Raw genomic sequence first — 13071 nt, 5'->3', positions numbered from 1 at the left:
GTGCTTTCCTAATGATTAAACTATATTAACTGGTTCTACATCGGGGTTTTAGTTTTATTTCATTGTGACTTTTTATTTGTCTAACAATTATTAATTATTAGTTTTAATTATTTTTAGTTTTAATTATTTTTTTCATGCTTTTGCTAGTTTTTATTCATTGTTATTAGTTAAGTATGGTTTTCATTAGTTATAACAGTAATTTAATTTTTGTCATACTTTGGTTTATTTTTAGGTGCAGAATCATATTTTCAATCTTATTGATATTTATTAATACTCTCATTGAAGAAAGCGGAGAAAATGGTAAAAAAAAAAAAAAAAAAAAAAAAAAAAGTAATTCCAAGTATACTTGGAATTCCAAGTAATTCCAATGATATTTCTCAAATATCATTGATTTGAATTCATCATGACAATAAATCAAAAGTTTTTCATAAGAAATTCATCATAATAAGTATAATAAATGCCCTCCCCTAGTCTGCATGTTTTCATGTTTTAAAATAGTAAAGCATAACTATTTCCAATGCTTTAAAAATTGTTTTACATTCAAAAATTAATTTAAAAAATGCCAGAAACAAGGTGTTGCTTTCCATTATATTATTAGAAAATCCAACTTTTCCAATAATTTCCACTCAACTCACTCTTCTTAAAACCAATTAACTTACAAAATAATAATAAATAGGTTTCATACACATAAGTGTATGAATTACTTAATTAAATCACTTTGGTATCAGTAGGAATATTTTTTTTAATTTTATTATATAATTAAAAAATCCAACTCTCCACTTACTAACTTGTTCTATCCTTTTTTGAAACTGATTTGTTAATTTAAATAATCAAAAATAACTAATTGTGTTATATGTGGTATGCTAAATGTGAGAATTAATTGTATTTGTGTTTTATATAAAAGCAACTTGAGCCTATTTAATGTTTAAAGAGATTTTAACCCAACATTATCATTCGGTGATAATCTTATCAGATTCAGTAGAAACTATAACAGATCAGCAATATGTCAGTAAAACAGTAATTATTTTCTCGTCTGGAAGATAGTAACTCATTTTTTCTCGTTTCTGTTCAGCATTTGGTTCATTGGGTTAATGGGTGAAGGGATTCAACAAATCCCATCATTACAGTGCAGAGTGAGAGTCCGCCCCCTCTCTCCGCTGCGTCACCTCGCAGAGCGTGAATGGATCCACGTCCGCCGCCTCACTGACGCAGTAAAACTGTGACGTCTCCTTTTTTTCCAACCTCATGATTCGTCTGATTTAGAGCTTTTAAAATCTCTCTGCCCTCTAAAATGCATTTCTTCTCCCTGTTAGCTTCACTTCAGTTGCGTTGGTTTTGTGAAAAGGAGAAAAGAATCAACAGGACATAAACGTAGGAGGAGGGCGCTGAGTTCACTCACTCCCCAGAGACAGACTCCCCCCCCGCGGTGTCATGGCTGCTTCAAGGTGACCTTCTCTGATGCTGACCTCATTACGAGTGCTTACTCAGTAACTGCTGGCTTTAAATCCCACAACGCTGCCCTCATCTCATGACTTTAAGCACCATAAACACGTTTTCACCACAAACACGTTTGAAGGAGAACTGGTTTGGAAAGTTTTCCAAATATTTGAGCCTCCACTGCAAAAACACAAAATCTTACCAAGTATTTTTGTTCTAGTCTCTAGTGAAATTAAACTATTGTACTTAAATGAAGACTAAACTAACTTAAAAGAAACATTTTTGCAAGATACAAGAGCTTAATTTTGGGAAATAATTCCTTAATATAGATGAAGAAAGTACTGGGTCCACATTTTTCTCATATAAAAAGTGAAACAGTCTGCCAGTGCAACTAGTACTTTTCAAGTCAATATTAAGGAATTATTGACTTAGATGAAGCTTCTATTTCTTGCTGAAAAGTTACTTGTAAGTTAGTTTTGCCTTATTTAAAGTGTACTAAGAGATTTGCACTAGAAACAAGACAAAAATACTTTTATAGATTTTTGTTTGTGTTTTGCATTGTGATATTTTTGGAGAAGTATTTAAGAGTTAGAAAATAAGTTAAAAAGATTGGATCAAACACATTTCAGGTATGTATTGATGGTAAGATACTGTACCTCTACCTCTACCACACTGGGTTTTTTTTAGTTTGATAGAAAATATATATGTTTAAAGCCTTGCATTAAATGAGGTGTTATACTGCAAAAAAGACAAAATCTTACCAAGTATTTTTGGTCTGGTGTCTAGTAACTTTTCAACCAGATACAGCAGCTTGTTTTAGGTCAGTAATTCCTTATTATTGAAGAAAAAGTACTAGTTATAGGTGAAATAATCTGCCAGTAAAACAATGCATTTTAATTTCTAATACTGGAAACCTTGCGTATCTTTATACTTCCATCTGAGACAAACACCCAACCATTGTTTTTGCCAATATACACATTTTTTTGGTGTCTGGAAAATGAGCCGTTTCAAAAGCTTACTGATTGTTGAGTCAAAATCGACGGCACTGCATTCTTACCTAGCAAGTGATACTCTAGCATGTTTGGTCAGCTGGTTTTACTGCTGTATGCACTGTACGATGGCTGCTGGAAAACACAAGTGTTTAGTTGTAAGTTGCTATTTAGAAACTTCTTGCTGTGTTCTGGTTGGCTGTGCAGGAGGCTCTACTTCTGCTTTTCAGAGATGTACGGTTGTATAATTGCGTATCTGTTTTCAACCATTTTCACATGTTGGTGTAAATGTTGAGTCGGGGGGGGGGGGGGGGGGGGGGGCATGGCCAGCAGCAGCTTATTTGGATTTAAAGTGACAAGAGGCCATAAAACAACTCATTCTGAAAGGAGTTCAACATAGGCAGAACTGAACAGACTGAAATCTCATTATCTAAGATTTAGTTTAAAAAGTGTAATAATCCTATTTTTATAGCCACAGACGTATCCTAACATGTTTAAGGAAGAATGATTGGTTCCCTGTAAGCCTTTTGTTAAAAGTAAACATTTAAATTGTTAGTTTGCATTGGGAAAACAACACCACTACGTCTTCACAATGGCACTTCCTAAAGTGACTCTTAATTTATAGTACAAACATTCCTGTTTGTACTCATAAAAACGACCGGGGCGTGTTTGTTTTCATGAAACATTAATAGAAATCACACCCTTGTGCATGAGTAAACACAAGTAAAATTTCACACTGAGATGCACTGTAAACTTTATGAAGCTTTGAACTAGGTCTTAAAACTTCATTTTTTGCCTCTTCCATAAATGTTTTGACTTTAGTGAGGAATTAACGTGTTTCGACAAATCTAAAAGATCCAGGAAAGGAAATACTTTGGAAATGAATTTATTTGCCTTCCCTCAAAGTAGCAAAATAACAAGTTTAGCTCCTGAAGCTGCTTTTTGGTCATTTTTCTTTAGGGTTATAGGCAAAGTTTCGGTAAATATACGACGTTTTAATTTTGCAACATTGTGCATCTTATCTCTGTTTTAGCAAAGGATTTATTTTATTTCATCTATCATGACCCACAGATCTCAAAAAAATGTCTGCACCTCCAGATTTCTTTAACATATGTAATATAGCTAAAATCTTCTTTACTGCTTTCCAGTTATAGATTTTGAACGGAAGTGTAATTTAAAATTACTTATAACTATTTGGTGCAAATATCTTAAACTGAAACCAATTTAAGATATGCAAATTGCAAAACATGAGCTAAATCTCAGGAAACACTTCCTTCTAAGATGAGGCAAAAACAATTGAAAATCTAATTTATTTACTCCAATAATATGCTGAAATTTAGTCTGTTGATTTTAAAGAAAACAAAGATTTAAAAGTTGTTTTTTGCATTTAGTTTGTAGTTGTTACTTCTTCTAATGCTTGGCAGAGCGAGACACCTCAAACTTTCTGCTCATCACATTATCATGCTCCAATAATCGCTTTTATTCCCTGTTTAAACTGGAGTTGGGGCCAGAGACAGGAATGAGACTGGTATTATGTTAACCATCTGAAGCCAGACACACACACACACACATAAATACTAACCCGCTCCAAATCACTTCTACATCTAAGTTCCATGCACAACATTTGTGCTTGTTCTGCAAAAATGAGGAAAGGAAACCACGAGTGCACGGCTCTGTGGTTTGTTGTAACATCGTGGAAAGTTTGAAGAAGGATTTTAAGAACAAAACTCAGTTATTCTCTAAACATTAAATGTGTAAAAAGCATCAAGGAAAATATGAAAACCAGCAAAATTCTCTTATATTTAACTATTTATTTTCAACACTTTAACTGTCACTGCATGTTTGTCTTAGTGTTTTTGTGATGATTAAATAAGATGTTGAAGTGCCAGTTTCACCAAAGCATTCACTGTAGTCAGACACTAGATGGCAGCATTCACAGAGTAACGACAGACTGAAGAGGCTTTACAGACAATATAATGCATGATTCAAAATATTTATATTTTTATTGATATATCTACATATCTATATCTTCCCATATATAGCATAGAAATGGCTTGATTTTAAACTCTAACAAAGTTATCAATATTTTGAACGTTTGTATTGTAACGAAAAGTTTTAAGTTATTATCCATAGGATTGCACTTCTTTTCTGAGATGTTTGACAAAAATATCAGTATCAATGTCAGATTTATCCATGTAGCATATTTAAAACAACAACAAAGTGCTTCACAATTTACACCAACAATTAAAAAACTAAGATTTAAACAATGAAAAGAAAACACAGAGATATTAAACAGAAGACAAGCTGAGCAAAAGTATCAGAAAAACAGCAACTCAAAACTAATGAACAAATTATCAAAAATTATAATTACACAGATATCTATAATAAAATTATTACCGTTTGTTGGTTTATTTAGTTGGAGAGTTTTGGAAAGGCGTGATTATGTGTTTGTGTAAATTTGTGTAAAATTTAATAAACTCTATTTAAGAAGCAGAATTTATGGAAATTCAGCAGCAAAGTGGTTCGCTAATTCCTAAAACTTCTGCCAGTCTCTTATTTTGCCACATATCCGATGGAGCCCAGCCTGTTGGAAATGTAGCCTGGTTTTTTCATAGAGCATATCTATAACATTAGGAAGAAATGCTTGGGGATTTTATCTACCTTGATGCAAAGCTACTCAACACGCTATTGGTTGGAGTTTGAAAAGTAGCCAATCCAGGAGCAGCATTTATCTTGATTGACACTGATTGGTTGAATCACCAAGAGTGGAAATAAGGATGTCTGTGGATGTTAAACTTTGTGGAAGCACTAAGACGGTTTCCACTGTGCGTATCAATTTATTTTGAGGTATATTTGGTGTTTTAACTGTTAAAATATGCAGATTTTAGAGGAAGTTTGAAGTATGCACAGATTTCAGCTGTTCAGGTTAGCTGTGGTGAACATCAGAAATGTTTCATACGTTGGTCTAAATGTGAAACAAATTTGTGCATGTAGTCAAACATGTCTACAAAATAAGAGTCACTTACTATGCTCCCCAGTCTTGGATATTAGTACATGTCCAGAATGCTATCGCACTGGAACAGAAGCATAACTCTGTTGTTTTGTTGTTGCCGTCGCATGTTTTTCCCATATGAAATCATGAAACGACCACTTAGGGATGAAAGTTCTATTTCCACACTTCATGCTCTCAGAGTAACAAAATGAGAGGAGAACGCCTCCCAGTCCCAATCTTGCTACGTATTTTTCCTCTAAATTAGTTGCTTTTTTGGATCGACTCAGTTCATTTGTGGTATTTTTTTAATTATAAATTGGCTTGTGTGAAATAAATAGTTTCAGAAGCTCTTGTGGAGTCTGAAGGAGAGTCTTTCTGGAACACAAGCCTCGCTGTTAAAAATAACCCGAGTGCTGCCTGCAGGAGAACAGACTGTCTCAAGAAACCTAAAAAGGTCTGGCTAAGCTCAGAGCTTGGGGGATCTGCCAGAAAATAACATTAAACCTGTTTCTGACTTTTATTTAGAGTAATCATTTCACACAGAAACGTTTCACTTCTTATCAATCTTTCTGAAAATACTACCTTTCATATGAAAGCCAGCATTATGAGATTTAAAATGCCAGTTTTATTAGTGAAAGGCGTGTTGTGTTGTTGCTTGTGTTTCACAGCTTTCTTCATGATCACATGAAAATTCAGATTTCTCCTTTAACTTTTTAAAGGAGATTTCAGCCCTAAAACATTTTAAAATTCTGGGATAAAGTCCCAGAATAAAACATACTTCTACATGATTGATGTAATGGGCAGGTACACATGCGTGTCCTTCATCTCCAAACAGCAGATTGTGAATGAAAATGAGATTTGGGGGTAAATGCTATATATAGTCTGAAGTGCATCCATACATGGGGTGGAAGGAGCGCAGCATTCCTCCGGTGAGAGGGTAATATTTTTGTTGCTATCAGCAAGAGCTTCCCAAGTGGCATTAGGCTGGTCTGCCACCGCTTTGTGCTGTTTTCAGTTTTTTGGGGTAAGTTGCTTTTGTTGATATTTTTAAATTGAGTTGCTAATTATCCTTAGGGAGAAAACGTTTTGATTTTTATTGTTCATCTGTTGTAAAAAAAAATTAATTTGGGGTTTAGTAAAATTTTAGTTAGCAGTGGTGTGAAATCTCACTTAAATCCTTACATGTCTGTTTTAAATACACTTGAAATTAGATTTTTTAAATTATTGCTGGTGTTAATTGTGAATTAAATAAGTGGTTTGCAGTTTATTTTGAAAGAATAATTGGAATCTGATTACAGGCGGCTAATCTGACTGAGTGGTTTTATCAGTGGTGTAAAGCATGTCTGTTGCTAATAATAAATATTCTCATTTTTTTCCCTATAATTGAATCCACAGACTGTTAAAAGCTATTCATAGCTGAGCAGCACAGGTTGGAAGATCTAGACATAGGTCAAACTGCTGAATATGTACAACTTGTTGGAGTTTTATTCAGTGAAATAAATAAAAGTCTATTTCTTTTATCTATTTCAGTCAGTCTGTGAGGCTGTTTTCATTTAGATTTTAGGATTTTGGCAAGAAATTAATCTTAACGACTCACTCCAGTGAGTGGAGTTGTGACCATAACGAAGAAACTTGTGAAGTTTAATGAAGTGTAAATCCTGTGGATGTAATAAATAAAGGCGGTTGCGACTGTGGTGTTGAGGTTTCTCACATGATAATCCATGTTTGGTCTCTCCCTTCCCCCGGTGCTTTCAGCCTGAGCTCCCTGACGTTTTCCTGTCATGGCTTCCAAAGTCATACCCTGGTATAAGAAGAAGGCTGTGAGCCAAGTTAAAACTGATTATGCTTATCATCACAGTAAACATGTTGTCAAGCAGCAGACAGAAAGGTATGAAGGTGAAATTTACCTGCTGCTTTGTGAAGCCGCTGCCATCGTTGCTGCTGCTTTGCCAGATGCAGCGTCCATTGTACCTTTACAATGGACGCTGCAGGAGATGTGATTCAGACTAATTTTAGGCTTTTTCGCTGCAAAAACACAAAATTACCAAGTATTTTGATTTAATCTTACTCTTGAGCGAATATTTTGGTACACATGAAAGAAGTTTAATAAGACAAATAAGACAAAACTAAGTTCTATGTAACTTTTTAGCAAGATATAGGAGCTTTTTTAAGTGAATAATTTCTTAATATTGATTAAAAACTACCAGTTCCACTAGCAGATTATTTCACGTCTTGTTATAAGTGAAATAATCTGCCAGTGGAACCAGAACATATATATCTATATTGCGTAAGGAATTATTTCCCTAAAACCAGCTCTTATATCTTGCTAAAAAGTTACATATAAGTTAGTTTTGTCTTATTTCAAGTGTACTAATTTATAATTTAAGGAGCTTTTTAAGTGAATAATTGCTGAATTTTGATCAAAAGTACTAGGAAATTATTTCACATAAAACATACGAAAAATGTTTTGCTATAAACAAAACATTCTACCAATGAAACTAGTAAAATCAATATTAAGAAATTATTTACTTAAAAAAATCCTATATCTTGTTAAAAAGTTTCTTATTTCAGGTATTTTAATATATTTGCTCTAAAAACTAGACAAAACTCTGTAAGTTTGTGTTTTTGCAGTGAACCTGGAGTAATTTTTAAATTGCTTTCTGCTTTGAACAAATCATCTCCTTACAAAGTCATTAATGTAAACAGCTGCTGCAGTTCCACCAATATATAACCGAAGAGCCTTGATAATGGTGTTGTTTTTTTATTTCCTTAAACAAATGGGTAGTTTTTCAGATTCAATATTCAGTGTTTTATAGCAGATTTTTATTAAAAAAAAAAAAAAAAACTAGTTGAAGGCCAGCTGGGTATTTATTTTATTGAGCTTATCCTCAAAGCTCAATAAGGAAGAAATTGGAAAAGGTACATATGTATAATAGTTGGTAACTTTTAGGCATCTGGTTCTGTATGCTGATGAAAAAACAACGTTTTTGCACCGATTGCTTGGCCAGAGATTGAAACTGGCCAATTTTCCCTTGTTTATCTCTGATTGATGATCAATAAAATCCTGAAAGTGTGATCTATTTCCCTCTAACGCATTCAATATAAAACTAAAAGCTTAAATCATTTGTGTTCTGTAAACATCAATAGTACATACTTCTTGCACTTTAAGTTTAATAAATATGCTACCATATTCTTGAGATTCTTTTACTTTATCATAAATTCAAAACTGCTACCTCTATCAAATAACATCCTGTTTATTGGAGGGCATTTATTAAATCATCTATTCTATATTGTGATAAGAATTGTTGTTTATTTTTTGCCTCAAAACTGACCGTATTGTTGGGATTTTTTGTTTTACTGTTTTCCCACTGTTTTGTCAATGAGAGTATCAATAAATTAGAAAATATGATTAAATCCAGTGATTTTGTGCAGTTTAGTGATACAAATCAAACTTCTTTATGTGGCTTCTGTCCTAACGAAGCAAATTACAAATGGGAACATTTTTCAAGAGCATTACTTGTGTTTGTGGGGCTATAATTGTTGTAACACTCAGTCGTAGCTTTACAGTAACCTAAAAACTAAGTAATTAATATTTCTTATCACTTTTATTGTTATCACAGCAGTACCACAAAATATATTATGGTTTTTATTTCCTTACATGTCACAGCTGTTTGAAGAAAGAAACCCTGAACTGTTTGACACAACTAGATTCTAATTCCATTTATTTTTGTAACAAAATTATTTTTCTGTGCTACAGATAATAATAATAATAATGAAAGTACATAATTAAAAAGCCTGATTTAACATTATTTTAAGCTCTCTGATAATCTAGAAGCTTTTGAGCTCCAGCCAACGTTAACTTGTGAATGTGTGATTCCTACTAATGCTCTGCTGCTTAATCCAGGTGAATTAATGAATTAATTTTTCTGCTCTGGTTTGTCAGCTAAACAGCGCAACGATCATATGTTGATGTTTTTGGAATCTGCTATGAGGCTGTGCTAGTTTCAGTCATAAGAGGAAAGCAGAACCTTCATAAGTTTGTGCTCAAACTGTAGCAAACTGCCAGGGTTTTCTGCCTCGTTCCGGGAATATGGAGCTAAATTAGAGCCAAATGTTTTCTTCATTTGAAAAACTAAATTATAAATTGAAAACTTAAGTAAAACCACAAGTATTTTTGGTCAAATTTCTAGTGCAAATATCTTAGTAAACTTGAAATCAGACAAAATTAACTTAAATATAGAAACTTGTTTTAAATAAATAATTCCTTAATTTTGATGAAAAAGTACTTGTTCCATTGACAGATTATTTAATTTAAGACATTTTCCCATGTTACAAGTTAATTTATCTGCCAATACAACTAGTACTTTTACATCAATATTAAGTAATTATTTACTTAAAACAAGTCTTTATGTCTTGCTGAAAAGTTACATTTAAGTTAGTTTATCTTATTTCAAGTACTAAGATAGATACCACTAGAAATGAGACCAAAAATACTTTGGTGTTTTTGCAGTGTATTTTCAATTTCAAATTTGACTTTCTCTGTTACAATGTTGTTTTTCTAATTAACAAAACATCTGGCCCCAATTTAACTCAATAGTTGAAATGTAAACATAGTTACACCAGTGCTGGTGGCATATAGTTTTTAGGTTTTTCCATTCAGTCAGATAAGAAAAAGAATAAAGTTTCTTCGTAGTATTTTAAGTTATTCATCTCGTCAGTTTGATCTTTTAAAAGCACAAAACCCTCTTCACAAACAACAAGGCTGTTGTCCTGTTTAACATTTAAGTATTTAGTTCGAATATGCAAATATCTGCAACGCTTTGCTTTAGGTAGCCAAGTTTTTTCTAAGAATGGCTAGTTACAGTTTGATTTTTTTTAAAATGTGTTAATTTGCTTTTTTAGGAACAAAATATCTTCCTATTTAGTACGACAGAGTTTAAGGGCCGTGCTAAGAAAAAATAAAGAATAAAGTTTTACATGAATAAATTCATACAAAAATAAAGTTGAGAAAAAATTATATTTTGAAAATTAAGTCATTTTACACAAATAGTCAGAAAATTACAAGAATTAAGTTCTAATAATCAAGAAGAAAGTCATAATATTGTAACTTTATTATTAAAATACAACTTTATTCTTGTAATTTTATGATTTTAGTCTCATAATTCTTAGCGTGTCCCTAATACTCTGTCGTACTTCAGCGCCTGAAAGACTTTGTAAAAGCTCTAAAGACATCTGATCTCCGCAGGAAATCGAGCTTCCAGTCAGCACAGCAGGTGCAGACTCAGGCCACAGAGGCTATGGCAGAACCAGCCTACACCATCCCGGCTTCCCGGCAGCGGTGAGTCCATGCTGACCCCAGCTAATATCTGAGCTTATTCTAAGCTGGGCTGAGGTTTTCACTCACTAATTACTGCTCTTTAGTTCTCGTTGACTTCCTTAAAAGGGATCTGTTGAGCAAAATTCACATTTTGCATGTTTACATATTTCTATTTTGGTTTCTACTGCTTCTAAAAACGAATCCACACAGCTGGTTTTTGGGAGTAAGTTAAGGTTCTTTGGTGTCTAGAAAATGAGCCGTAAACCTCAGGAATGTAACATCACAAATCAGCAAGCGCTGCGCTGTTACCTAGCAACCCCGGTGAATCCAAGCCTGTTACCTAGCAACCCAAGATGAACTCCAGCATTTTTGGTCAGCTGGTTTTACCACAGTATGCTCTGTACAATGGCTGCTGGAATAGACCAGTGTTTTGTTCTTGACTTGCCATCCAGAAACCACCTGCTGCATTCTTGTTGGTTGTGCAGGAGGCACCACCTCTGCTTTTCAAAGATGTACGGTTTATAACTGCACATTTGTTTGCAGCCATTTTCAAGTGCGAGTGTAAACGTTGAGTTGGAGGGTGTGGCTAGAAGCAGATTATTTAAAGTGGCAAAAGGCCATAAAACAGCTCATGGGCAGAACTGACCAGACTGAAATCTCATTACCTAAGAATGATTTTATTCAAAAACTGTAATGAACATATTTGTACATAGACGTATCCTAACCTGTTCTAGAAACCATAGCAGAGTTTAGTACACAAAGTTCCCCATGTTCCATGTTTCCTGTTCTAGATTAATTTACTGCCAGCATTTATTTCTGCAAACTAACACTTAATTAGATCCCAGTGTAACATTAGGAATTCACTATCAAATATAATTCTACAAAGTATTCAACGCTCGTTTCGTGTGTTTGGTTTTAGGACTACTGCGGAAACCGAGGAGTACCAGAGAGTGAGTTCAAATGTGGGAAAAGGTCTGGCTGTTATTCAGGAGGAGCTGCACAGGATGAGGATTGCAACTAAAGCGCAAGTGGAAAGTATTGCGATCCAAAAAGAGGCAAGTAGTCAAGGAAACGGTAAATGGACTGCACTTAGTTAGCTCTTTAATAGTCATACCGACTTCTCAAGAGGGTTTTGCTCTACACTTCTTGAGTCACGTTGCTCACATTTATACAATGATACCAAGCAGTGATTGATGGTTTAGAGTTTTTCATGAAGAACAGGGAAGTGAAAATTCCCAAATTTTGGATCCCTAGACGCCCGCTCTGTGTTTGGGATAGACATGTAGTTAATTTAAAAATTTTATGATGACAGTTTCTTACATTATTAATCCTACAGTTGGAAAATTCACTTGTTACAGCAGCACAGTAGCATGCCTCACTGAATATAAAATTATCTAAAAATATTATAAACAACTGTAACTTCAGATAAAATTTAATAAAAATTAAATAGAAATCTGAAAATCTGGGAGATTTTTAAATTCAGAATAAATAAATAAATACAAAATATGTTCTTATCATTTCTCTACTTTAAAGCTGAGTTAAATAACTTTTATTATTATTATTTTTTTTTACATATTTGTTAAAATGATCATTTTGCTATGAGGTTATAATGTGAGATAAATAATTGTAAAAAGATCGATTTCCACCTATTTCCTGAGCTACTGTTGCTGTCTGAAGAAATGCTCCCGACCAAAAACAGCCAATCAGAGCCAGAAGGCGGGTCTTAGCGCTGTCTGTCACCCTCATGTACACGCTGCTAAATGTGCTAATGGTAGAAAGACAACAAAGTAACATACTGCTGCATTAAGAACAAGGCCCATACAAAAGAGAAAGCTGGTTTCCAGAATGATGAAAAGAAGAAGGATTTTCAAACCAGGTTATGTGAAACTGACTTTGAGAACTGGTCAAAGTTCTTAATGCAGCAGACATGTAACTTTTGTTGTTTCTTCACCATTAACACATTTAGCAGCACATACACGTGGTTGATTGACAGCAATAAGACCTTCCTCCTGGCTCTGATTGGTTGTTTTTATTCCAGATATATAGCTGTGGCGGCATAACATAAAGAAAATGTAAAAATGGCTGCCATGTGTTGTTTTTATTCTTTTTACTGTTGGAGAATCCAACCATCCTATCAGCCATGCAACGAAAACAGGAATACCATTTCTATAAAAGAGGAGGTATGGTTGGTTTTAATCACTTTTTCCAATCCGTTTTTAAGAAAAAGCAAAATAAATTACAAGATGAACTCATTTTTAAGTGATTAGGACTCTTAGATTAAAAACAGCCAACCTGCAATCAGATATTCTCATTATTTGAATCACGTTTTACTCCAA

At 33.7% G+C, this 13071-nt stretch overlaps 1 protein-coding gene across 3 annotated transcripts in view; it reads left to right on the top strand.

The window, feature by feature from the left end:
• The first annotated feature begins 6344 nt into the window (after positions 1 to 6344).
• The window catches only part of myom2a (myomesin 2a), a 34247-nt gene continuing 27520 nt past the window's right edge, over positions 6345 to 13071 (top strand). For 2 of the 3 annotated variants that reach the window (XM_032563357.1, XM_032563359.1), the window contains exons 1-4: positions 6345 to 6442; positions 7174 to 7306; positions 10664 to 10756; positions 11655 to 11790. In XM_032563357.1, the coding sequence (XP_032419248.1) occupies positions 7200 to 7306; positions 10664 to 10756; positions 11655 to 11790 (336 nt within the window). In that variant the 5' untranslated portion in view covers positions 6345 to 6442; positions 7174 to 7199. The remainder of the gene's footprint in view (positions 6443 to 7173; positions 7307 to 10663; positions 10757 to 11654; positions 11791 to 13071) is intronic. The other variant, XM_032563358.1, reaches the window with a different exon arrangement.

Source organism: Xiphophorus hellerii, chromosome 5 (assembly GCF_003331165.1).
Source record: "Xiphophorus hellerii strain 12219 chromosome 5, Xiphophorus_hellerii-4.1, whole genome shotgun sequence".
In the NCBI taxonomy this organism is placed as follows: Eukaryota; Metazoa; Chordata; class Actinopteri; order Cyprinodontiformes; family Poeciliidae; genus Xiphophorus; species Xiphophorus hellerii.
Note: the sequence above shows the minus strand (reverse complement) of the source record. Positions and strands in the feature narration are given on the sequence as shown.